The sequence below is a fragment of the Etheostoma spectabile genome, chromosome 2 (genome assembly GCF_008692095.1).
Source record: "Etheostoma spectabile isolate EspeVRDwgs_2016 chromosome 2, UIUC_Espe_1.0, whole genome shotgun sequence".
NCBI classification, from domain to species: Eukaryota; Metazoa; Chordata; class Actinopteri; order Perciformes; family Percidae; genus Etheostoma; species Etheostoma spectabile.
In genome coordinates, this window is record NC_045734.1 from 15,457,410 (window position 1) to 15,484,509 (window position 27,100).

General features: G+C 40.4%; 1 protein-coding gene across 3 annotated transcripts in view; it reads left to right on the plus strand.

Annotated features, from left to right (window-relative positions):
• The first annotated feature begins 883 nt into the window (after positions 1–883).
• The window catches only part of si:dkey-92j12.5 (multiple PDZ domain protein), a 42,034-nt gene continuing 15,817 nt past the window's right edge, over positions 884–27,100 (plus strand). For 2 of the 3 annotated variants that reach the window (XM_032536606.1, XM_032536616.1), the window contains exons 1-24: positions 884–1,153; positions 2,010–2,104; positions 3,017–3,183; positions 4,964–5,188; positions 5,470–5,538; positions 5,759–5,881; positions 6,248–6,331; positions 7,015–7,122; positions 7,385–7,487; positions 7,674–7,765; positions 8,204–8,417; positions 8,725–8,799; positions 9,417–9,496; positions 9,720–9,866; positions 10,413–10,598; positions 10,784–10,945; positions 11,334–11,543; positions 12,430–12,591; positions 14,302–14,425; positions 16,387–16,585; positions 23,228–23,551; positions 25,113–25,307; positions 25,790–25,967; positions 26,272–26,382. In XM_032536606.1, the coding sequence (XP_032392497.1) occupies positions 2,068–2,104; positions 3,017–3,183; positions 4,964–5,188; positions 5,470–5,538; positions 5,759–5,881; positions 6,248–6,331; positions 7,015–7,122; positions 7,385–7,487; positions 7,674–7,765; positions 8,204–8,417; positions 8,725–8,799; positions 9,417–9,496; positions 9,720–9,866; positions 10,413–10,598; positions 10,784–10,945; positions 11,334–11,543; positions 12,430–12,591; positions 14,302–14,425; positions 16,387–16,585; positions 23,228–23,551; positions 25,113–25,307; positions 25,790–25,967; positions 26,272–26,382 (3,375 nt within the window). In that variant the 5' untranslated portion in view covers positions 884–1,153; positions 2,010–2,067. The remainder of the gene's footprint in view (positions 1,154–2,009; positions 2,105–3,016; positions 3,184–4,963; positions 5,189–5,469; positions 5,539–5,758; positions 5,882–6,247; positions 6,332–7,014; positions 7,123–7,384; positions 7,488–7,673; positions 7,766–8,203; positions 8,418–8,724; positions 8,800–9,416; positions 9,497–9,719; positions 9,867–10,412; positions 10,599–10,783; positions 10,946–11,333; positions 11,544–12,429; positions 12,592–14,301; positions 14,426–16,386; positions 16,586–23,227; positions 23,552–25,112; positions 25,308–25,789; positions 25,968–26,271; positions 26,383–27,100) is intronic. The other variant, XM_032536626.1, reaches the window with a different exon arrangement.

The following is a 27,100-nucleotide window of genomic DNA, read 5'->3' on the forward strand; positions in this document are numbered from 1 at the left end:
GAGAGAGAGAGAGAGAGAGATGAAGTGGGGTGCCTGGTGGAAAACATGGAACCGGATCTGGCTCCTAAAACTCTGGAGCGAGGGCTCCACCTACCGTGTGAAAAACACACAAGCGTTTCCAAACTTCACGGAAAGGACAAGAGACCTCACTGGATATGACACCAAGAATCCCCAACCGAGAGGTTTTTTTTTGTTTTAAGGCATGACTTGGTGTATGATTGAATAATTGTGCCGCAGGGTGACAACTGCAATAGTTCCATCCATTGTCACATTATCATCTAAAAGAAGAATGAACGTAAAACCACTTCTTCTTCCGTCTTCTTTTAGGCTACTCGCAACCTCCCGGAATTAAAAGACTCGTTATGGTCCCTGGACTCCAGTTTGGGGCCAAACTAAACAGAAATGTAGTAATGTAACAATTCTGCCTTAAACGGTTTTCCTGGGGCTACTATGCAGATCTGAAATCGGGGAAATGACAAATTCATTTCAGAAATAAAAATGCTATTTAAAAAATAAAAATAAAAAATCCTATCAAACATGAAAATTAGCCTCTTAATTGAAGAATGTTGTGGCCTATTTAACCCCAGGCCATACGCATGAATTATGATAAAGGCTTATTTAAGTATCCCACTGTTCAGCTCCATGTAGACATAGTCCTTCATATTACGAGATTTTAAATTCAGTCTGGGTGATATCTTGATATTTTAATATCTAGGCCTGTAACATATTTAATTAAATATAGCCGACATCTTTTGACACATGTTTTTTTTATTTAATTCGTCATGGTCTGCAATAATGTTTTTATAAGGAGGTGTGCAGTATTTGCATTGTGTGCCACTGACATGTACAGGATTACTGGAGGCTAGTTGTTTTTCATTAGGGATGAGCCCTCTTTGCCTGAAGATCAAAGGGTGACATGCGCATTGCATTGAGCGCTCACGAGCCGCGGACACAATGCTGGAAAATAAAGCGCGCAGCTTGCTACTTGATATCTAGTCCCTTAAGAAGCTGTTATGACTTGTCCCATCAGGAAAGTGTCTTTCTTGGTATTCGGTACTGGTAAACTGACCCTGCGGACTGGCGGAGGAGGTGGATGTGCTGTGCTTGGAGCTCAGTGGGGACCTGTTGATAGCCCACCGGCGCTGCAATGGAGGTGAGATGAGGCTTTCTGAACAAGCGATTCTGAACTGCCACTGTGACGAGCAGTCCGTCTGTTCGTCACAGGGATATTTCTAACGGGCCCGGGTCATTTTTAAAGAAATTAACAGACTGCCTTGTTGATTACATATCAAATTAGTAGCTAATGGGCCTGCACAATTACTGTAAATCATTCATCTGCAATGACTTCCTTTTCTTCTTAAGCAGTCAGTATCGCTTTAATGTCAACAGGTTGAAGATAGAGATTTCATTAGGCTGTCGTGAAGGGCATATATACTGCGATACCCCTACTGCCTATCAATGCCTCCTAATTAGATTTCAGAGGAGACGTTGTCATTTTCAGCCCATCGTTTTGCAAATCAAATCATGTCATTGGTATCATGCTTTGATGCTATACAGACTTCCCCCTCCAGTCAGAATGGTTGGGAGGCCATGCGTCGTTGTTAATTACCGTCACTGGCTGTTAAAGCCTTTCGGAGGAGATTTAAATCCTGCTAAAGAGCATTAGTTGACAAGCAAAGTTTTTGCAAACAGGCGTGGAACAGGCCTGGGAAGAGAGGATGTAGAGGTGAAATAATACATGCAGAACAGATGTAAAATATAAATTGGTGCACTATTTATATCTTTGGATATGAGCAGGGAGAAAAAGTTTCTGCCATAATGTTAATGAAAGTGTATCAACAGTGGATATATCTTCAAGGAGAATCCTCATCTTGGCGCTTTTTTTCTACAAATGCACTGTCAACTTTCACAAAAACACTGTCACAAAAAATGAAATAGACATGGTCTGTACAAGACAGTGTTTACAGCAGAAAACCTTTGTTTTGTTGTTTTTGTGATTCATGTTGCAGGTGCCAAACAGAGATGAATGACGTGTAACGGAGACAGAAAGTCACAAAGACACAATTTATGCAAACAATCTGTCAGGCTACGATGGAAATCATAGGTAAGTGTGTTCAGCGACCCTGCAGATGTAACGCACTGTTTAAAGACAAACCCCATTTCAGTAACACCCCCCCCCCCCCCCCCCCCCCCCCCCCCCCCCCCCCCCCATGACAGCTATTAGCTATTATCACAGGCTTACAATTAAGGTGTCGGGTATGGTATCTGCAGCCAGACCGGAGGGAATAGTCACATGTGCAGGTGGCACAGGACTCAGTCTGGTCAGTAGTCAAAACTCTTTGGTGAAGATTTTACAGGGTCTTAACCTTCTGCCACGTACAATTACTGCAATTGTGGCTTGTGCTCATTAGCTCCTGCTTCACTAAATAAACAAGGGCAATGTGACCTGACACACCATGTCAGCTTTTGCCTTTGCTTTTAAGTATTGCAGAATAGATAGCCCATCCTCCTTTAGTACTATATCTTCTATCTTTATGTCTCTTGATACAGTTTTTGTGTAGCCCTGTTGCAAAGGAACATTTTGCGAATAAGTAGAAGGGATGAATGTGTCATTTGAAAATTGTCGGCATTGAAAAATCTCACAATCTAGCAGCCATGGTTCAGGGATTTTTTTTTAGACAAGCACCGTTCCTGTTCAAGTAAACCTTCAAAAAAAAATTACAATTGTTTTTAAGTATTTATCACACTGATCAATGCTGACAGAGGAAGTCATTCTGGATACAAAAGACAGATGTTGTATTTTAACAAAGTTTATTTCAAAAGACTTGAGAACTCTCCTTTAATTTCCCACCACTCCTTATTGATTATTGACATTTCATAGCTTACTGTCAAAGGTCTGGGTTTGTGTCAGGGTCACACAACAGCTGCTACAGTACAACATGTGGAAACTTACACAAAGTCCATTGGGACAAATCCTGTTTCTGAATGAAACAAATGATATACAATTTCTCTGCAGATACTCAGCGTGCCTTGGAAGCTGTGGAGAGATTGCAAGCCAAACTGAAAGAGAGAGGAGAGGCCCCCGTACAGGAGAAACTCTCCCTGCTAAAGACTGTCCTGCAGAGCCCCCTGTTCCATCATATACTCAGCTTACAGCAAGCTCAGCGGAAGCCCCCAGCAAAGGTACAGTGCGAGCATGAATGGCGAAGGAGTCTGAACCATTCCCAAAATACTGAATGCAGGAACCAGACTAGATGAGTAATCAGCTTACCTAAGCTTACCACTAAATCCCAGAGAACGAGAGAGATGGCGAGAGCAAGAGATAGAGGGAGGAAGGAAGAAATATCATGTTGAGGAGTTTGCAGAAGCCATCTGTAAGATTGTCATAACTTTAGAGTTTGTGTGTGTGTGTGTGTGTGTGTGTGTGTGTGTGTGTGTGTGTGTGTGTGTGCGTGTGTGTGTGTGTGTGTGGGGTGGGGGTACCTTTCTCAAGTACTGCACTTAGGTAAAAATTTGAGGTACTTTACTTTTATTTTAATTTTCTGCTACTTTATTCTTCTACTTCACTATAATTCAAAGGACACTATTGTACTTTTTATTTTATTACATTTATTTGACTTAAATTGCTAGATACTTTGCAGATTGAGATTAAAAATACAAAATATAATCAACAAATAAAAGGTGTTGTATTATTAGATGTATTATTATAGGATACAACTTTATTGACCCCTGGGGGTAAATTCTTAGCTACCCAGCAGTATGTAAAGGAATTCAAATGACCCCCACCTTTCATAGTTGCCACATTAAAGTGATGCACACATGACTGCTTCAATAATGACATCCAATAACATTATTGGGAAATGGGCCATTCTGCATTATTATTATTCTATATTATCGAGTAGTATTTTTTTGAAACTAACTTCTTTCTACTTTTACTTGTAATACACTGTTGTATTGCTACTTTTACTTAAGTGAAAGATCTGAGTTCTCCTTCCACTACAGTTGTGGGCTGTAATCATCATTGCTTCCTAATAGTCTGCTGTGGTGTACTGTAATAGGCTAACCCTATAAGAACCACAGTCTACACACACAGGCATTATTACATTAGCTTTGTGTGGTGTGATCCTGTAGCCTTTTAGCATCTCTGCATTCCAGAAAACATGGCACTGGATGATGTCAACTTTTTCTTGATTTTTAGGACAGACACTGATACAGGTTTTTGTCACATTCTTGTTTCTTTTCAAATTCACAGTTTTGTATATAGAGCATTACGACTTAAGAAGTGCAATCAGTGTGAGTGTGAAGGTGCTTATAAGTGTTTCGATAGTGTTCTTTCTTTTATTACTGCTATTTTAACAGGTGGCAAAGTTGTTAGAATGGCATAGTGTACCGATCAGAAATGAGCATCTACCAAAACTCCCTTTTTAACTTTAAAACAGAAAACCTAAAAGACAAAAAGGAACAGTAGTGTGGCTATGCAATATTGAACAGGAGCCTTTATCTCAGATCCTTGTGTTCCTGCTCTCCTATCCTTTCCTTCTCTGCTCCATCTTTCTGCACGTTTTTTCTTTTGGTTAACACACATTCACCTTCCATCCCACATCTTTCTTCATTGTATCACAATACTCTCCTTTCTCAATTTCTAATCCATTCCATTTCCCTCCATCACTCTCTCATCCTATTCTTCTCTTTCTCCATATCTCCTTTTTTCAATTAACATCTTCACCTCTCTATCAATCCCCTTCTCTATCTCTTTATCTCCCTCATTAATTTCCCTCCCAATCATTCTTTCTCCCTTCTCTTGCATTCCCTAATCCTTTTCTCATTCATCTACTCTCTCTCTATCCCAACCAATCCTTCTCTTTTACTTGCACCATCTCCATTTTTACACTTTTATCCTCTTCCACCCATCTCACCATGTGTCCTATCTATCCATCTCGCATTGCTCTCTCAATCCTACCAGGGGAAGATTTCCAAATCAGTGTCCATGAATTGTGGCCCCTGCCAGGGCATGGGGCTGGACCTGAAGATGTTGAGCCACAGTGACTCTTACACATGGGCCATGGAGGGCCGTAGGCCCAGCAATGTCAGATCCATCCACAGGGATGGCAGCATCTCTTCTCTTGGCTCACAGGATCTGTCCTTTGAAGATATCTACACAGACAACTGCATTCAAACTGAATCCCAAGTACGTAAAATACCCATCGTAAATGAGAGGTAATTTAGGAGTAATAAGAAGCAAATTATCCTTAAAGTCTATCAACCAACCGCATATGTTTGTACATAATGTAAAATATCACCATTCCAAATGTCACATTTTACATTTAATAATGCAACAATACATTATAAAACTCAAGCACAGTTGGATATTACATTGTCTAAGGGGTTCTAGCTGATGGTAAGAGGCAGCACAGCTAACGTGATGTCATTTCCAATTTGCTTTTATTTTACACGTCATTTATTTTTTAGTACTGCACTCCCCCTCGAATCTCCCGCACCATGTCGATGGGGAGAAACCTGTCTGCTATTGCTCATGAGGTACAGTTGGCTTATATGTGAGCTGTTACTGTAGAGCATGTAAACTTGTGTCTGTGTATGTAGATAAACAAGGGAATCAAACGGGTTTAGCACTTTTTTATTTCGCTTTTTATACCGGTTTAATCAAAATATATCCCTCCCTCTTTCTCTCTCTCTCTCTCTCTCTCTCTCTCTTTCTACAATTTCTGCCTCCCTTTTATTCTGACCTCTGCCATGGTAGAGACGCCATGTGGAGATGATAGAGCTGGCCAATGATGGGAAGGGCCTTGGTTTTGGTATCATAGGAGGGCGAAGCACAGGAGTCATGGTCAAGACCATCCTCCCTGGTGGAGCTGCTGGACGGGTAAATCCACCTGCGAATCAATTGCAAAGCCATGCCTTAAGAAGCAAGTTAAAGGACTAGTTCATTTAACAGTAACGTTTTTGGGAATATGCTTTTTTTACAGACATATGAGTGGAACTCTTAACAAAAAAGACAATAAGTGCATTTCCAAAAAACAAGGTTATTAGTTAATTAAATCTTTTGAGCATTTGCAGTCTTTGTATCTCTCTTCCAACTCTGTTTTGCAACTGCTCCACAGCAATTTCCCTCAGGATATTTCACGTTTTATCTTACCTTATTTTAAATGCAGTGTGTTTAGTAGAATGTAGTAAGAAGTATTAACAAAGTTAACACTAACATGTTTTGGTCTGTAATGTGGTTCCCTAGGATAAGCGCCTGCGTAGCGGTGATCAAATCCTGCGCATTGGAGATACAGATCTGGCGGGCATGAACAGTGAACAGGTGGCACAGGTGAGCCAACATTTGAAAGAAATTACAAAAGTAGATGGAGTGCTTTCTTCACCTTAGGTTTTTGTCTGTCATGATAATGCTTTATGTTACTGCTGTTTAAATAACAGCTGAGTCTGAGTCTGACCCAGCATGTCTTCCACTGTTAGTGCATAGTTAATAGAAAAGCTTAGGGAAGCAATGTGTGCTCCTCTTTTGGAGGTTTTTTTTTCTCGTAAAACCAAAACCTTTAGTTTGAAAACCCTTCAGATAAAGCATAAATCTCACCATTGTCTCGCTTGTTGAAGGTTTTAAGTGTGGAATGGGCTAATTGCTGCCCTTTGTGGCAGCAACTGCGATTCTCACCAACACTGCAGTACCAGTGGGTGTTTGTTGCCTTCCAGCCTCAGGGGGCAGTAATGAGCCCATTACAGCCTGGCACACCAAAATGAGGCAAAGAAGCTGTTGCACTAGAAAACTTACTTGGAGAAGCAACGCAAAGGTGAGATTTATGCTTTATCAGAGTATCGCACAGATGCTTCCCTGAGCTTTCCTATGGAATCATCCTGGACTGTTTCCCATGTCTTAAACGGGTCTATCCCGCTCTATGCCATACTGTCTTTCCAGCGCAGCTGTCTTTCTTTTTATGTTACTAATTTATCACACACTTTTACTTCCATCTATTCACAAATGACCACATGGCCTAGGTACTGCGAAATGCTGGTACCAAGGTAAAACTGCTCATCGCCAGGGACATAACCAAGGACAAATACCTTTCCTCTCCAGTCCTCAGCCAGGAAAGCTTGGATGGCAAGGTGTGTGTGTGTGTGTGTGTGTGTGTGTGTGTGTGTGTGTGTGTGTGTGTGTGTGTGTGTGTGTGTGTGTGTGTGTGTGTGTGTGTGTGTGTGTGTGAGTGTGCGTGCGCGCGCGCGCGTGCGTGCGTGCGTGTGTGTGTGTGTGTGGTAGTTGTAATAAGTAAAAAGTAATTGGCTTATCAGTGGCATTAAAAGTATAATACAGTTATTCCCTAAACCCTAAAAAAGTTCAGAAGTTTGTACTGTCTGTGTTTCTTTCCAGCTCAATGACTTGAATGATGACTATGAGTTCAGCGTCCAGTTCACTAAGAACAATCGAGGCCTGGGATTCACCATTTCTAGCTACATAGGTGACCTAAACTCAGGTAACGATGTGTTGTATCAAGTTTTTAATTTTTCCAAGTTAAGTTGATGGAAACAAACTGGGAAAATAACAAAATTATTAATAATATCTCCATATTGTAATAAGGCTTACTGCTGATGTGTGAGTTTAGAGCTACATTTACACAATCAATGCTATGTTTTCCTTCAATTTATCTTGTATTTCTCAGTCTACAGCGCTGGTGTGATAGTGAAGAGCATAGTGAAAGGCAGCACTGTCGATCAAGATGGACGCATCAACATTGGAGACATCATCCTTTCTGTGAGTTCCACTAAAAACACACCAGATGGCTTTTTTTATTGTGCCCTCTGAAGACAAATACCTTGTTGTTTCAAATATATTCTCTGCTGAATCTCAACGATTTCAGCATTTCAAAATCTGCGCAGGTTGCAACTTATAGAAGTTTTATACAAACCAATTAGGGTCTTTTTTAAGCTGATGAAGGGGAATTCTTCTAGTTTTACTTTTACTCCCATCCATCCTTTCATCATCTCTTGTTTTTAGCTATGCTTTCCATCTTGCTCTATTTTATATTTTTTATTGCTATTGATTTATTTTTTTACTTTCCCATTTCATTTACCTGCAGTTTCCTCCATAACGTCTACTCCATCCACAAAAATGTTGCTTCTGTCTCCATCATGCCTGTGCTTTCATCCTTGCTCTGTTCCCTACTGATGCATGTCTCGTCCCCTCTCTCAGGTGGACGGGGTGAGTCTGCAGGGCTGCAGTGAGCAGCGTGCCATGGAGGTACTGAGGAGGACAAGTCCCCTGGTCAGACTGAGGTTGCTGAGGAAGGCTGTACGTCTGAGTCACATCCTGCCCCCAGTTCCTCCCCTGCAGCCCCTCCGGCACTCCCACAGCTTCCACGAGGGCAATCCCTACAGAGTGGGCCTCAACAAGATTCAAGAGACAGGTGCTTTCTGCTGAGAGAGGAAAATATTGGCTCAGTGATATCATAAGGGGATTAGGTTTGAAGTAACTGAGAAAATGGAGAACATGAGATTTGACAGTATGCACTAACATAAACTTAGTATGCAATCATCTACAGGTGCTACCTGACACGTCTGGTTAAATCATGACCAAATACTCTTTCTGATGTCTGTTCAAACTAGAACTATGCTTGCTTACATACATGATCTTTCTTTTTTACTCAAGTGTGTAAATTCCCACGTGTTTGGATCACTGCATGTATGTTCAAAACGTGTTTCCCCGTCTCCTAGGTGTCTGCTCTCTGCGTGAAATCTCCCGTCGAGCAGCATATGCCAATAGACGACCCCGACACGATTCCAGAAATGGTGAGCTCTCCTTCCCATGCTGCAGTCTGGAACTGAATCATGGGACTTAGTCTGATATGCTGATTGGGTTTAGGGAATGGCAATGTGGCAAGGAAGCATGCTCATTGATTGGAGTCTATTTATAGTGTTGTTCAGTCATGTGTTTATCCAACTCATTCAGCTCATTCCAGATGATTTGTCTCTCGCCCCGCCTGCATGTATGGCTTTATTTAGGCAAAGATTTTTGGGCTTGATTAGAGAGCACAGCCAAATAAGCCCTGATTGCTGTGAGGCTTTAATAGATGAACAAGAAAACATTGGGTTGCCAAGAAATCATAAGATGGTGGGTGTGAATATGTATCATTTGTGCCTGTGGTGTGGGCGTGTGGCTTGTGTGTGTGTGTGTGTGTGTTTGTTTGTGCGTACGCCTGTCTGAGTGGTTGTGGTTAACATCCTGCTGTGCCACAAGGAGAATTATGTTCTTTTTTCTCTATTAAACAGCCAAAGGGATGTTTTCAAATAGGATCCCATTCTTATTAATTGGATCACCTAGGGCTAGGTTCAAACATGAAGAGGAATTTGTGTGTATGTGAGATGAGATGAGAGTGATTGTCTTTTTCTGTGCGCATATTTTACAGGTGTGAAACTGACAGCAGCTGAAGAAGAAGACCTGAGGAAGAGGTGGCAACATGCGGTTGGACAGCGATTTGAAGTTATTGTATGTCTCTCTGTAAATAAAATGAGTATTAAATATAACATGTATAGAAAAAAACTGTCTAAAAATATTAATGCTGTACATACCTAATTGCTTTATCATTTTATTTAGATGTTATCCCATTTACAGTGTGATGCTTACACTTATCCTCCACACCTTTCTTAACCACTAAACATTGCTTCTCTTTATTTGTTTCCCACTGCTCAACTTCACACCACTCTTTTAGGTGTGTCAGGTGGAGCGTTTCAATGAGACAAGTGGCCTCGGCATTAGTCTGGAGGCTCGGGCGGGACATCACTACCTGTGCTCTGTTTTACCCGAGGGGCCCGTTGGCCAAAGCGGAAAGATCTTCAATGGTGACCAGATATTGGAGGTAACAGACTGATACGGATCCATTCAACCAATTGCTCTGTAACCCACCTCATTTAAAGTGGAATAAGAGTTGATCTGTGTGGGACTGATTATTCTGACACATGTATGTGGTATGTACGTGAGGATGACCAATCAAAAAACTCATAGTTCATACCATAGTTTCCTTCATGTTTCTGCCATTTTCAAGTACAGCATGCAACATGAGAAGGTGGGTGTGAGTAGGTGTACCTCTGTGCATATGAGTACTGTAAATTGAGAGCTTGCTCTCTTCCCCCTCGACTGGGCAAGTTCACACACCGACATATATCACTCAACATAATAAGCAGTCTGATTTAACACTCATACACACTGTCATAGGAAGAGAGTTAGACATACATGCTGTACATGTACAATAATTTATTTTCAAGTGAGAAATAGAAGCTAATCAGCACAACTGTGTTTTCTCAGGCATTATTTCAAAAGCCATAAGCATGAATCAGCCAATCACTGACCCTAGAAATATCTATTTTTTAAATAGTTGTGAAATAATTGGGTATCTTCCGGACAGGTGAATGGGATCCCTCTCATTGGAGAGACGCATAAGGAGGTGGTCAATATTCTAAAGGAGCTGCCGATGCGTGTTTGCCTGGTGTGCTCTCACATTGTACCCCCTGCAATTCTGGACAGTGATGAGGAAGACGACGATGATGTTCATCTCACCCTGAAAGAGCTGCTGGCTGAGTTCAATGACAAGGTGAAGGCACACATTGCCAAACTGATGTATGGTGGGATTAAGCATTGGTGTTTAAATCTATTCCCTTAAAAAACGTATACGTCCTCTGCATTTGAAATGCCACTCAAAAATGCCACTGCCATGCTCATCTCTTGTAAAATCTAACTCCTTCCCTTTGTCCTCCCTGTTCTCTCTGCTTGTCCCAGTTGGATCAGGGTTGTGCTATTCCCTGTCCTACAGCTGAGGACATCACCAAGCGTGGCGTGCCCCCAATGTCACCTCCTCTGGCCATGTGGGAGAGAGAGGCTCAGGTGGTCGAGCTGGAGAAAGGCGAGTCGGGACTGGGCTTCAGTATCCTGGACTACCAGGTCAGAAACATACCCCTGAGCAATTCTACAAATAGAACAGACTGGAATAGGCTGCAGTCTAAGAATATCAGTGTTGGGTTGGTTTGGGTGAAGAAAATTGAGAAGCATGTGGACTTTTTGTATGCTGAGTATTTGTGTGTCTTACTTTTTGAGATTGAAAAGTGCTCTGTTAGTTTCTGTTTTAAATTTAAGATTAAAAACACATTTTATCCATAGAAAATATCTGTGTTTAGGCTTTTAAACAATGTAAAGAAATAGTAGCTTTATTGCAGCCGGTTGCCCCTCTGTGAGACCACCACAATTCAGAATGTACAATATTTAGTTGATATCACATTTTACATGTACATCTTCAGTAAACCATCCTCTCCATCCTTATGTCTAACTCTAGGATCCAGAAGATGCCACTAAAACAGTTCTGGTAATCCGGTCCTTGGTGCCTGGAGGTGTAGCAGATCAAGATGGCCGCCTGCTGCCTGGTGACCGACTCATGTTTGTTAATGAAAATGACTTGGAAGGCTCCAGTCTGGATTATGCTGTGCACATCCTGAAATCCACCGGCTATGGCCCTGTCCGCATTGGAGTTGCCAAACCATTGCCTGTATGTAAAGAGAAGTACACTTAAATATCTAAGTTATTTAATAAGGAGAAGTACCTTTTTTATTTTTGTGTGGATCACAACAATCTTTACCCAAACTAGTATAATCTAAACCACAAGTGGGTGATATAGATAATATCCTCATTTCGATGTGTTATTTTTTTTGTTGCAAAGTACATTTTTTAAAAATCAAATGAGAAACTGTTTATGGGTCAAATAACTTGACAGAAATCTGTTTTTGGCACATTGAGCAAAAAAAAACCCTTCAAAATCAAGGTGCTTTATTACAATAATGCATACAAACATAAAAACACAAAAAATACAAATTCACTTCTGAATTCCTGTTCATTGAAGGGCCAAGAGTTATTAAAGAGATATGGTATGGATGGCACTGTATGGTAAAGTCTCTGACAATAGACACATTTATTTTGTCATACTGTATATCATCATGTCATGGGCTGCAGGATATGTACGCATACATTCAAAAGTGGATTTTTCTTATTGGATTCTTTACCAAAATGATTTGTCAAGATAATGGAAAAAAAAGACATTAATTTCTACAGATATGCAGGTCATTTTCTTAAATGTGTGTTTTGCTTGAGAGTACAGTAGTTCTTCTCCTTTTTGTTGTGGACGGTGGCTTAGTAACAAGCAACAGAGAATCCAGTTACAGGCCGTCTGAATTTTTAATGCAGCTGAGAGATGCACACAATGCTTGACCACACTACAGATGGAGAGAGAAGGGGAGAGGAGTAGAGGGTGTCTAATTTACAGTCAACTTCTTTAGCCTTTTTGCTTTTGTGTGAATTTACTCACTTTTAAGCACATAGAAAGTTTTTTTTTTTTTTATTCAACACTTAATTTATATTTTGGAATATTTTATTCTCAGCTGGAACTGTGTGGTGGATTAACACCCATCTCAGAGAGGAGCCTTCGGGTTTCCTGTGATGACCCTGAAAGCCACTCTCAGATCAGCCTGCTAGCAGAGGCTAACACCAGCACACACAACTCTGAGGACAACCGCATCACCCAGCCGTGCTACACTACAACGGTATGTTATACAACACAAAATGAAGTTCAGATTTGTTGATATTGCTTGACATAACTTTCTGCTCACTTTCTAGCGTTTATGGTTAGAGAAACAGTAGAACTTTGGTCCAAAGGAGAGTAAAGGGCAGAGTTTTTCTCTTACATTCGGCTTGCCAAAAAGTTAAATTAGGTGATATACTGCAGAATTGTTTAATTCCGTTGTTTACTGGTATGTACAGCACCAGTTCTGTGTATTCTGTGTGCATAACATAGATCTGAAATAAGTAGAATTGTCACAGTGCATCAAGTTTCTAAATATAAACTCACTTGTATGTTGTAGAATCATGCACAATGGTCTAGCAGAATTCTTGTAAATGAACATTTGCTTTGACACTTTGCAGTTACAGTAACAGTAACACTGCAGCAGTCTGAATCTTGTAGTCTATCGCACAGGAAGTATTGCTCATTACCATGCAAACCTGAGATTCTGTGGGTAGCCATTTTAGCTTCTCTAAAGGAGAGTACCATGACAGTGTTTGTTTTCTCTGTTCACGTTCTATAGTGGGGAGCTTAGAGCAAGCTGTATCAGTATCACTGGGTCAGGGATAGAGAAAGTGCTCAGTGTCAAAGACTTGTTCCTCCATTGTGGCCTCAACTCAATCCTATTGAGGCAGTCTTTTGTACTTGCTTTTGCTTAATTACCAACAATTGCCTCTCAATGAAAAGTGCTTACTGCTTGCACGACATTGGCACAAGGGCATACAGTACTGCCACAACGAGTCTCACACACACACACACACACACACACACACACACAAAAAGACCCAGAGCAGCAAGTGTCAGTGTTCTCATCAAAGACAAGCTTGTTGCAAAGGTAGCTTCAGAACTTCAGTGCTGATTGTACTTTCTGTGACAGTTCAAAAAGAAGACAATTTCCTCCTTACCCTTTTTCTTTGTGAAGTGCCCGGCGGGAACAAAGAAGTCTGCCTTTCTTAATGTTTTACATCTCAGGAGTGCTCTAAAGGCATTCACCCCGGAGAGTTAATAGTTTAAAATCATTTAAGTCACATCAGAAATGTGATTGTTGTGATGATAGTAAGACTTTAGTGCCAGGTAATGTTTGCAATGTGGGTTACATTTCTAGAAGTTGTGAGATTTGCTCCATGTACAATTATTTGCGCCAAAGCTGAGTTTTGCAATATTTTGTGGAATTTTGCAATGACATCATGGCTCTTGGGATGGCAATGTCTGTTTGTCAGGTGGTTGGTTGGTCCACCACTTTGTTCCAGACCGAAGTATCTCAACAGATATTGGAGAAATGTATTATATCTAGCGCCCCCATTGATATGTGTGGTTTAGAGTAAAATATCTTGATAAAACAAGAGTAAGAGTCTACAGCCATGCTAGCGGCTCTGTGAGGCTATACCTACACACAACAGCGCTTTGAGATACATGCTAACATCAGCATGCTGACTCACTTACAATGACGATGCTAACAAGTTGAGGCTTGACAATTACAATGTTTACCATGTTCACCATCTTACATTTGCTAATTAGCAGGAAAAACAAAGTACAGCTGAGGCTGTAGAGCTAGAAGTCAGGTCAGAGGATCACCACAGTTATTAGAAAATATTCTCTGGGGACCATGACTATGTATAGAAAATGTCATGACAATCCATCCAGTAGTATTTGTACTCTTACTTACTCATGCCCTCTGTCGACTATCTCATAGGAAAACCGGCTGCGTCATCGTTTCGGCATCATGGAAGACGAAGATAGGCAGCAAGCGCCGCTTCTGCCGCCCCGCACCAGCTTTGAGAGGACAATCACTGTTGTCCGGGGCAACCGTGGCCTTGGTATGTTCTCCGTCTTTCTCATGGTGATGGTGTCTTGGTGTGTGTACGTCGTTGGCATGGCGATAATGACGCTAATAGGCGGTGGTGATGACGACTGCCCTGAAGAAGAGTGGTGAAGTGAAGTACCCTTGATCCCTGAGAGAGGAGATGATTATTGTGTGTGTGTGTGCGTTTTTGTTTGAGAGGCTAGTATGGGGGTGCGTGTATGGTCATAGTAATGTGAGATAATATTAGGAAGTAATAGTAAAACCAATGAGTAATTATTAATTTGAATGCTGATCTAAATACATTTGTTTTTATACTCCAGTGTTGAGAGTAAACTGGTTATTCAAACAGGGAGGAAACAACAGGGTTTAAGTTGCTCCTGCAGTGTGCAAAGCATAAGAAAACCAACACATTTGTATTCTGGAAACATAATCTTCTGGAAATAAGCCTCCACACTAATTGTGTGTGTGAAAGTTTAAAATGATGTAAATGTTCATAGGTTGCAAAAATCAAGGACCTAACCTACAGTCTGTGTTACTGAATTATTTGGTTTTTATCTGTTTAAAATACTGTAGGTCGTCATGCTGAAATATTTAATTTAGCATGGTTTTCTGGATATCCAAATGTGGAGGGTTTACAGATTTTCTGTGTTTTTTGTTAATTTACATGTATTTGAATTTGAAGCAAAAGCTTCAGCTTGTGCAGAGTTATGGTCTGTATCTGTAAGGCCCGAACACTGGGGAGTTTTTATGAGCAATTTACATATAGTACAATATCTTTTTGCACTACTTTACACTCTTCCTATTACTAGGTGCCATGTACAATTCTATCCATTGTGCAACAGTGACTTCATGTGCAATTTTGGAGTGAGACATGCTAACTTACAGTATTACGTACAGCTTATGGTTGGTTTGTACTGCAAGGACTGTATGGCTTTTAGAGCAGGTTGTTAAAGAAGGTTTAAGGGACTGAAAGGAGGTCATTTTTTCTTGCCTTGCTCGTCTAAAAACATGAATATATGCAGCCTAGCTAGACGTTTTTGTTTATTCTTGAATGGTGTGAACCGTTTGCACTTACTGTAAGTTTGTGGTACCATAAAGAAGTTTTGTTGAGGTCAAAACAAATGGATTTTCATATGGAATTTGTCATCTGGAAATTATTATTACAAGTTGTTACTGCAAGTTTGTAATAGAAAAATGTATTTTGATGCCGTGTTGTAGTAACACCCTCAGATTTTGAGAAATGCATCATTATTACTTCAGACTTCCTCTCATGTCTTTGAAATGTGTGACTTCTGTTTGTCTTGTCAGCGTCAGTAGCTGTGTCTTCAGTCGATTGTATTCCAGGCACTATGATTGTATTGTAATTTGAATGTAATACAAAACTCAATAAACTATTTATTTGATCAAGAAAAGCACAAAGTCATTTCTTTGACCAACTTCAAATTATGAACGACCATAGTGTTGTGGATGTGCAAAGTCCTTCATTAGATAGCAATGTAGTATGCAGGCGCCATAGAGTATACTTCTTAATTAGTTGTTGCCTTCCCATGTGTATGTGTGTGCATGAGGTGTGCACGTATGTGTGTGTGAAGCCTGCTTCTGCCTTTTTGCATTAATGAAGTGTTTGTGTAATCCGCCTAGTGTCCGATTTGATAATGCCAAAGTCAGGTGTTGCGACTGGCATGTGTAACCCCTTGAGCCACCTGTGCCCTCTACCTTATGTGGGTGTGTGGGATTGTGTTTGTGCACCTTATGCGAGTGTGACTGTGAAGGAAGATGCCGTGTAAATGTCAAGCATGTGTAGCCATGTTTGTGTGCTAATCTGCCTAGTGTCTGTCTTGATTATGCTGATTATGCCACAGTCAGGTGTTTGTTTGGGCGACTGTCTGTCTGTTTGGCATGCATTCAAAGCAGCCTTATCCAAACCTTCACTCACCTATGCTTGTGTGTGTGTTTGTGTGTGCGTGTTGGCAGGGATGTCAGTGAGTGCTATCAAAGACGGCTCAGGCATGCTGGTGCGCAATGTGGTCCAGGGGGGCTCTGTTAGCCAGGATGGCAGGCTGGGGGTCGGGGACGCCATCTTGGCCATCAACGGAGAACCTACCTCCAATCTGACCAACGCCAGGGCCAGAGCCACGCTCCGCAGGCACTCTGTCCTAGGGCCAGAGATGAGGTGAGGAGCCAGTCATTGTCCAATAGCATTACAGAATGAAGAGAGTTTTGTTCTAGGCTGAAAAAAAAATCCGGTGATGTTTACTGTTAATTTCATGGTGTAGCTAGGGCATTTCTCATTTACGTCATTTTTCCATTGATGGTACCTGCTCGACTCGGCCACAGTGCCCCGTCCTCCTTTTTCCACTGCAGATTAGTACCGCCTCATGGGTGAGGCGAGCCGTGGCTGGTTGTCATAGCAGGAAACTGCTGTGACCTAACGCAACACAAACACAGAACGTCAACGGTGTGTTGCTTTTGATTCTCGGAATGTGGCTGTTGCCTCAGCCAGAAGACAAATTAGTTTTAAAAGAAACTGGAAGCAACAACAAAAAAACGCTGGCTAAACTACTGAAACACAGCGGGTTTGTTCAGGACACCCTCGTCTGTCGCAAGCAATGACGACGGAGTGAATAGTGACGATTCTCTCTGACTAATCAGTAGTCTGCAGGTTTTCACGTCACCTTTTTGTATCGCCTCAGCTCGCTTGAAACCTCAACTGAGGTAGTACTAAAAAAAGTACCTGTTAGCAGGTACCAGGGACTTTTTTTTTTTGGGGCGAGTAGAATCAAGGTGAGTAGAGTAGGTACCACGCAGTGGAAAAACACCATTACATCACTGAGTTTCCGCTGAATCACCTGTTCTCAATAATCCTCAGTCTTTATCCAGAAACACTGGTTGGCTGGATGTGCAACACTGTGCGTCACCCTCTTTACAAGTGGCTCAAGTGCTGCTTCACATTTCTTAATAGTTGTGTAGTTAAAGACCTTTGGTTCTGACGCGCCAAATTACATTATCATGTACAGTCACAGCAGTACATGTTTTGCTAATTTACACTGTAGCAGGACAGGATTTTTGTTTTTCTATTTGAATTTTTTTTTTTAACTGGATGCAGTGCTGTCATGAAGCCTTTTGACTTGACATGGTAGTAAACGCACATTATTAACATTATCGATGGCTTTATTCTTGTACCCCCATCATAACTGTGTGCCAGTGATCAGGACCCTAAAACAAAGCAGCCAAATAAAAGTCAGACATCATTAACTTCATTGTACACCTGTGCTTTTCCTACTGTGACATGTCAAAATGCCTTCTGTGAAAAAGACCCTGCACACCCAGACAGGTGTTTTCACTTATTCTGGCTAATTTGACATCTGCTGAGACTGAAGTTGAACAGAACTTTGTTGGATTGAAGTGAGATCACAAAGCCAAATGATAAAAGTGTGAACTCTCCAACCCTTTATGTGTGATATAACGAATAGGAGGGTGAGAGAAATTTCAAAAGCACAGTTTGTACATGCCCACGTATTATTGGGCACAATAAGTGAAAACACCTGTGTGACATACAGGAAACTCATAAAATGGGGTTTTATTACATGGGACACATTTTATAGGTCTAACTCTACATCATTACATGCAGAAAACGTCATGACTGGGGCTTCAGTATCTTTTGAATAATAAATTCATCTTAACAGGTGCCATAATCTGCCCTGTTGTAAATATTTGCTTTTGTTTCATATTTACAGTCCTGTGTTTAAACCGTCAATAAGCCATCACAGGAAGTGAACTGCTTTTAAAAGCAATTAGGAACAGATTTGATGAGGATTCCCAATGTCCTACACTCCCAATGATGAGGATGATCTTCTTAATCCAATGCATTTCTAACTATGCCACAGAAGCGCTGCATCCCCCTAGCACAAAATGTGAACAATAGACATTGATATATTGATATTTGTTTCATTAAAAGAATGAAAATATAAGTTGCATGTTTAATTAATATTATCTTCCTTATCTCTTTATATACAGTGGGGCTCAAAAGTTTGGATACCCCAGGTAAAAATTTGTATTAATGTGCATAAAGAAGCCAAGAAAAGATGTAACAATTTCCAAAAGGCATCAAATGACAGATTACACATTTGTATAATATGTCACAAACAGTTAAAATTTTATTTCCATCATTTACACTTTCAAAATAACAGAAAACAAAAAAATGGCGTCTGCAAAAGTTTGGGCACCCTGCAGAGTTTATAGAATGCACCGCCCCATTTGGAAAGCTGAGACCTGACAGCGTCATGGATTGTTCTCAATCATCGTCTGGAAAGAGCAGGTAATGTCAATCTTAAGGTTTTAAATGCCCAGACTCATCTGACCTTGCCCCAACAATCAGCACCATGGCTTCTTCTAAGCAGTTGTCTGTAAAACTGAAACTGAAAATAGTTGATGCTCACAAAGCAGGAGAAGGCTATAAGAAGATAGCAAAGCGTTTTCAGATGCTAATATCCTCTGTTCAGAATGTAATTAAGAAATGGCCGTCATCAGGAACAGTGGAAGTTAAAGCAAGATCTGGAAGACCAAGAAAAATATCAATCAGAACAGCTCACATGATTGTGAGAAAAGCAAGTCCAAACCCACGTTTGATTGCACGATCCATTGAGAAAGACCTGGCAGACACTGGAGTTGTGGTACACCCTTCCACTAAAAAGAGATACTTGTCAGAAGAAAACCTCTTCTACGTCCTCACCACAAAAATCAGCGTTTGAAGTTTGCAAATGAACACATAGACAACTCCAGTGTCTGCCAGGTCTTTCTCAATGGATCGTGCAGTCAAACGTGGGTTTGGACTTGCTTTTCTCACAATCCTGAGAGCTGTTCTGTCTGATATTTTTCTTGGTCTTCCAGATCTTGCTTTAACTTCCACTGTTCCTGATGACTGCCATTTCTTAATTACATTCTGAACAGAGGATATTAGCATCTGAAAACGCTTTGCTATCTTCTTATAGCCTTCTCCTGCTTTGTGAGCATCATCATCATCATCTATTTTCAGTTTCAGTTTTACAGACAACTGCTTAGAAGAAGCCATGGTGCTGATTGTTGGACCAAGGTCAGATGAGTCTGGGCATTTAAAACCTTAAGATTGACATCTCCTGGTCTTTCCAGACAACGATTGAGAACAATCCATGACACTGTCAGGTCTCAGCTTTCCAAATGGGGCGGTGCATTCTATAAACTCTGCAGGGTGCCCAAACTTTTGCAGACGCCATTTTTTTGTTTTCTGTTATTTTGAAAGTGTAAATGATGGAAATAGAATTTTAACTGTTTGTGACATATTATACAAATGTGTAATCTGTCATTTGATGCCTTTTGGAAATTGTTACATCTTTTCTTGGCTTCTTTATGCACATTAGTACAAATTTTTACCTGGGGTGACAAAACATTTGAGCCCCACTGTAATTAATTTTAAGCCGAATTTTATGACAACTGCACATCACTCATATGTAACCTGTCACCACGGTTACTAACCTACACAAAACAAAATTAATTTGTTTAGGTTATAATGTAGCCAATAGTGTTTGGCTAAAGTGTAACACGTGTACTCTTGCTATTTCTAAATATGTAAGACTATAGTGGTAAGAACTGTGGAACCTGACAATGAGCTCAGTGGCCACAACATTTGACACAAATCAAGGCCCTGCGTTGGGCCCAGCAGTAAAGTAGGACAAATATGTGGCACATTTAAAACAGATTCCAGTGAGTTATGTAGCACAGTTATTTATATGACATTTGTATGCGCTTTCCCTCATGTCATAGTCTAAACACGTTTGCTTGAAAAACAGAGAGAAAAACAGAGTTCTAAAGTAATTTAAATTGCTCACATTTTCTAGATATACCCATCTAGATCTTGACAGTCTATGTCCCTCGAATGAGTGAGTATATGTACATCATAAATATAAATATGTGCTCCCAGCAGTCACAAACACGACTTTCTCTGCATCATCACATGTAAACGATCTCATCTCACTTTGGATCTCCATTAGCGCCTTGTTTTTGACACTGCAGTCATAGTTGACTGAGGCTCTGCAGTCATGTTAAATTAGATTAGATGATGAAATTTTAAAGATTTCCTGAGGCTAAATCGGGTAAATTATTACTTGTTCTAACATCAGCAGTTATGGCACCACATTGACAATGCTTGTTTGGCTGATTGGAGATGTGCCCCACCTCCACCACCATGCTGCCCTGCAAAACACCCACTCACTCTCTCTCTCAACCTCTCTGTCTCTTTCTCCCTCTATCTCTTGATTTTACTCGCACACACATACACAGCCGTTCAATGGTCTAACCTCCAAAAACACCTTTTTCCTGCTCAGGGAAATATCTCTGAATAATTCATTGCTCATCTCACCTTGAACAGTGTGCTTCTGAATAAAAAAGCATTTTAAAGAGCCTCTCATAGATGCATAGCACAATACACACACAGATGAACACACACATGCATTATGTCTTCCTTTAACACTTGCACACAGCATGCACACACACACACACACACACACAGAGCCTCAGCCTCCTCCTGACAGCACTGCAGACAAACTAACAGAGAGTGGAGGCAGATGGGTTGCTTGGCATCCTCAGAATAGTCAGACATAGTAGGGTGAGGGCTTGTCACTATCAAACGAGCTCTTTTGAGACACGACAGGCTGTCCACATAGCTCAGTCACAACAGCTTAGCGTGGAAGGCCTCCATATTCAATCTGCCGCCACGAGTGGTCTTTCAGAGGATTCAAACAGCATGTCTACTAGTAGCGTTACACAACAATGGAAGTGTGTGTGTGTGTGTGTGTGTGTGTGTTGGGGGGGGCTTTACTGATGTCCTTGACACTTTACTTAAATTACAGAATTTACACCATAGCTTAGATAGATCTAAGCTCATGCAAGACACATTTTCTTATTATAAATGTTGTGTTTCAGAAACTCTTGGAACTCTTGAGTCAGAAGTGCATCATTTATATATATGTATATATATATATATATGCACATATTTAGGCACATTTTCTTTTCCATTTTTTTCTTTTCATCTTATGTACCAGCTGCAGCACAAGCAATGCTAGTGGAGTGGGGCACATCTATAATTTTAGAGCACTTAAAGTAACAATTTGTAACTTTCAGTTTGTGTTGATTTTAGCAACCAGTTTGGACAAAAGTAGTTGTGATTTAGTTACAACAAGATAATGTGTTACGTATGCAAGTGTTGCATACGGTAACTTATCCTGGATGTATAGCGAGCTAAACCAGGTATCACTGTCACTGTGTCAAGTGCCAGACCATTACGTAATAATAACTTAGATTGATATAGTACATTTCATGACACCCAAGACCAGGATGAAACCCAAGGACACTTTACACAAGTACAGAAGGACAAGAGAAAAGAAAATAGGCGAACACAAACACGGACTGAAAGGAAATAAAACCAGGTGCTAAATGGAAGGGGGACGTAATTTAACGTAGGCTACTGTCTTAAAACCACATCTTGCCCTTTAAGTTATTTTATGAGTTAAATAGATATATTACATACCTGAGGGCCAATTCGGGGTCTATTTTGAATTATTTACAATCGTGTAATTGTGTCCATCTATTGAAAGCCTGACTGTCTGTCCCTTTTTTAGCTTTTTGTTGTTCTTTGTTTAATTTCCATTTTTTGTGATGGCTCTGCCCCAGTATCAGTTGTACCTACAACAGAAAACTTCTAAAATAAAATTAAAATACAATTAGGCCTGTATAGAGAAATCTTCTACTGCCTTTTACCTTGATAGATACTCACTAACACAGGCTTTTCCGATGTTTCACCAAAATCTGTGAAACCATCAGAATGTGTTACTACAGAGCCGGTCTACCTACCAAAAATCATTTTGTGTTTTTCCTGGAAAAATCTAACCTTGGCAAAGTTTGTTTTTTAGGACTGATATTTGAAAAGAACAAGTCAATTATTAATTTCTAATCAATGATTAATGATGATTAGAATTATTTAGCATTATTAAACATTGCGTCAGTTTCCCTTCTCTTATTTAGTGATGCATAATTGTAATGGATAACTGTCTAATGATTAAAATCCAGACTGTCAACAAAAGTTATTTGTGTGATTGACATATCTGACTACCTGAAGTTAACTTTAACTAATTTTTATTTTTGTATTAACTACCAAACCGATTAAAGCGTCAACATTTTTGACAATATGCTCATTTGCTTTCTTTTGGAGAGTTTGTCCAAAAGATTGATACCACTTTCATTCAACCTCATGGTGACAACAAGATTTCAGAAATTGACCACACTCGGCCAAGAAATAGTCCCACCCTCAAAGTCCTAACTTGTGAATGTTTAAACTTTAGTTTTTTTGTACAGGTTGAACAAACAATATACAATGTGTTAATTTGTGAACTTTGCAGAGAGAGTTGCAGCTAGGCTAGCTGTTCACCCTGTATAACCTGTGTAGTCTTTTTGATAAACTAAGCTAATTGGCTGCTAGTTGTAGCTTCATATTTACAGTACAGACATGAGAGTAGTATCATCTAACTTTTGATAAGACGGTAAATGAAATCATCTTCACAAATGTCAGACTATTCCTTTAATCCATCTTTCCTGTATAGAAACCATTCAAGAACCATGTCATTTTTCTCGTTCCTCTGCATCATATTATTCATTGCTTGGTGCTGAAAATTAAATAAATGTGCAGATATGAAAACAGATTAATGGCAAAACTTAAGTCACATTAATATTTAAAATGTTTTCACCTCTCCCCCACACTTCTTTTCCTATGTTTCCCTACCCTTAGCATAACCTATGTCCCGGCCCATCAGGTGGACGAGTACCGTACCCGTCTGTGTTTACCCCCACTGGCATCCATTGCACCAAGTACCTCTTCCTCCCCCACCCCACCAACCCCTTCTCCAGAACCTGCCGTGGCCCAGGCCAGATCACCTGGTCCAGTCAGAGCTGCAGATCCCACTCCAGTTTCATCCACCCTCAAATCCTCTGCTTCAGTCAAATTCCGAGCCGCAGCTCCAGATTCAGCAGAAGTCAGAGCCTCTGCTCCATCCAAAGCTCCGTTCAAATTCCCAGCCATAGTCCATACCATCACCCCGGCCCCAGACTCAAGGTAATATAAGATCAAGAGGTCTCAGACTATTATTTATGGTCACGTAATACGTATTCAGGCCCAAAAATGCAATATAAACCTGTCTCAGGGTTTATTAGACTTCAAGGCTCCAGCTTTATTAGATGTTAAAATGTTTTCTACAGAGAATTCAAGCTATGAAACACATTCTGCAGATAGGGTTTTATTACTGTCACACATTTCAGTCATGCTAATGATCTGAGCTATTATCTTGCACTTTAATTAACCGTATCCATGAAGGAAACAATGTATTCCAGTATGCAACAAGCTCAGTTTGACTCCCTTTCCGTCCGTATTTTCTCCTCTCCATTCTTCTCTGTGGTAAAGGCAAAACCTTCTCTGAATGTTGAATCTCTGAGTTATATTTAGCTGTTCGCTTATGGATCTCAGTGCTGACTGTCAGTGAAAATGAATTGTTTCGCTTCTGTCTAACCCTGCTTTCGCTCCATCTTCTTGCCTCTGCCTTTCTCCTCACTCCCATTTTTCTCTGCATCCTTTTCTTCCCTCTTATCTTTCGATACATTGTCTTTGTCTCGTTCTCTGTTAGACTTCTCTCTTGACTCTGTGTCTCTATCTGTGTCTCACCTCTCATTCTTTCTGGTCTTCTTCTTTTTACCTTATTTTCCCTCTCCCCCCTGCCTTGGCACCCCTCTCCCGGCCACTCTCTTTCACCCCTGGTGGAACCATTTGTTCTGCCCTCTTCTGTAACTTAACTGGCTACAGGCTCCTGCTGCGCAGATAGCACCACTATCACTCACCTCCATGGGCTTATTACAGACCTCCACCGTTAAATATATTCATGAAAAATTCTCTACCTCTTTCTTTCATACACACACGCACACACGCACGCATGTACACGCACACACACACACACACACACACACACACACACAGATGCGTGTGTGCGTGCGTGTGAAAGAAAGAAAGAGGAAGAGAATTTTTATATATCCATAGTTGAATGTGATGTGTTAACACACACACATAAAGACACTACCTTACTATGACCTCACTAGCAGAAAATGTGTATTTTCAGGTCTATTTCCACCTAAAGCAGTGCATCTTCTCAAGGCCTGCCAATGTAAATTGCTATTGGCCATGAGTCATTGTGTGTCAGAACTTGAAAAAAATAACATACCTTGTTATTTGCAGCAATTCTGCTAGTATGTATTAATTTGAATTATGTATGCTTGTCAAAATTTTCCTCAAAGTGTTGTCTTGTTTTATTTTACCCACCAACAGTCTAAAACCGAAGGAATTTTGATTACAGAAATGACAGAAAACAGAGAAAAGCAGCAAATCCTCACATCTGAGAAGCTGAAATAACAGAACACTTGGCATTTTGCTTTATAATTAACTTAAGCATTTAATCAATTAACAAAATGTTTACAAACTAATGTTCTGTAAATTAACTTATTGATCAATTAAATAATTTAATTTGTTCTAAATAAAACTGAAAAAATATAACATTTTGAGCATAGCCAATGATCACATCACACATTGATTCAATATTAATTTGAATGTTTGATTGTTTTCTCGCCATCAGTTGGCAGATTCCAAAATCTCAACCTCACAATAAGGAGGAAGGAAAAGAAGATGGAGAGATTGTGGAGAAAAAGCATAAGAGTAGTGCAGGTGGGAAAATACCGCAACTGGAAGTGGAGATAAAGGTGGATGGTAACAAGGAGGGAGAAGAGGAGCTTTATTCTCATGCCACAGTTTCTTGGGATCAACCTAGAAGGTTAGTTAATCAGTGATGTACAGTAAGTAACAATGTCCTTTTTTGCCTTTAGTTTTTTTTCAGATTTTCCATTTTCTACCTTTTTTTTCAAAACTCTGCTCATGATGCCTTTTATCCTCTCTCTGCCAGAGAAGGCTTAGCAAAATCCTAGTGTTCTCAGGTTATGTTCTCAGCAAGGGTAGATCAGCACAGCGCAGACTCAACATGCTCATATTTCTTAGACCCAGAGAAACCGACCACTTTCACAACCTGTATTTATCACATTTACAACTGTAACCCGTTTGTGTAACTCACACAAGACAAACTGCATGCAAAGACCAGCTTTTGTGTCTATCCCCGGCAGGTATAATATTCTATTACTTTGACTCTTGTGCACTTTTGCAGTAATGTTTCTAATAAAGTAGGTCCTCATCAAGTAAACAGAGGACATGCATTCATCATCAAACGTGTGGCTGTTCTTTGTATCCTGCTTTGTGTTCCAGTGTGCAGATGACTCGAGCGCCAGGCCAGTCCCTGGGTATCAGCATAATGGGAGGCAAAGGCATGGGCCGGAGACTGAGCAGTGGAGAGATGATGAGGGGAGTCTTCATCAAGCACATCAGTCCCGACAGCCCGGCAGCACATAATGGCACCCTCCGGACTGGAGACAGGATACTAGAGGTAGGTGTGTGTGTGTTTATGCCTGTAAGAGTCTGTGAGTGGTAGAGAGACTGAAAAGTGGCAAAAAATGGATTGTGTGTGTTTGCAGGCATAAGCATGTGTTCATAAAATGTATGATGTATAATGTGTGCGTATTGTGGTTAAATGGAATTTAAAGGATTAGGTAATTTCACAAGATTAGACTAATGTCATTAGGTTCAGTCATTACTGTGTGTGTGTGTGTGTGTGTGTGTGTGTGTGTGTGTGTGTGTGTGTGTGTGTGTGCACGTTTGCGTGTGCGTGTGTGTGTGTTGACTTGGCCAAGGTGTGTGGTGTGAACCTAAGAGATGCCAGCCATGAGCAGGCAGTGGAGGCCATCCGCAGGGCTGGAGACTCTGTGGTTTTCCTGGTGCAGTCTGAACAACACAGATCTCAGGTACTGCATCTCAGAAAACAGGCACAATCAACACATTTCTACCGTGTGAATTTCTAACCCCATGGCATGCAAAAACACCCGAAAAGCTAAGTGATTACACACAAGTTGTGATAACAGACAGAATTACTTGTTATTAATACGCCATTTAATGATACCACACTCTGTAACACACAGTATGTTCTGGGAGAGCAACTTTTATTTGTATGAATGGGTTTTAGTTTTTCAGATGAGAACTTAGATTTTCTGTCTCTTCTTGTCATAAAAAAGGTGTTATTCAAGTTATAGTTTTCTATGGTTTGCTTTATGCGCTTACAGTATTAAAAGTGCCACATTGTTATGTTTGTTGGAACATTACTGCATTCTATAGATGAATTGAAATAGTGTGAAACTGTTGGCAAGGATGTGTAACATGTTCATATGTGTGTCATTTGTGTGCACACAAACAAACACCACACAAGTTCTACTGGCTGAGAATACACTGTGCGTGTATATTCAGTATATACATTACATTATGTATCATGTACATTGTGAATCTCAATATTTATATTATATTATACTATTAATAAATGCAAAGAGAAGGTGCATTGTATATTCTGTTGGTCTACTCCATCAGAAGTTTCAGCAATGTTGTGCGTGGGAGTTTGCAGCATTACAAAATGATGTCCTGTGGACACAAAGCATATTGCATTTGACATACTATATATATATATATATATAT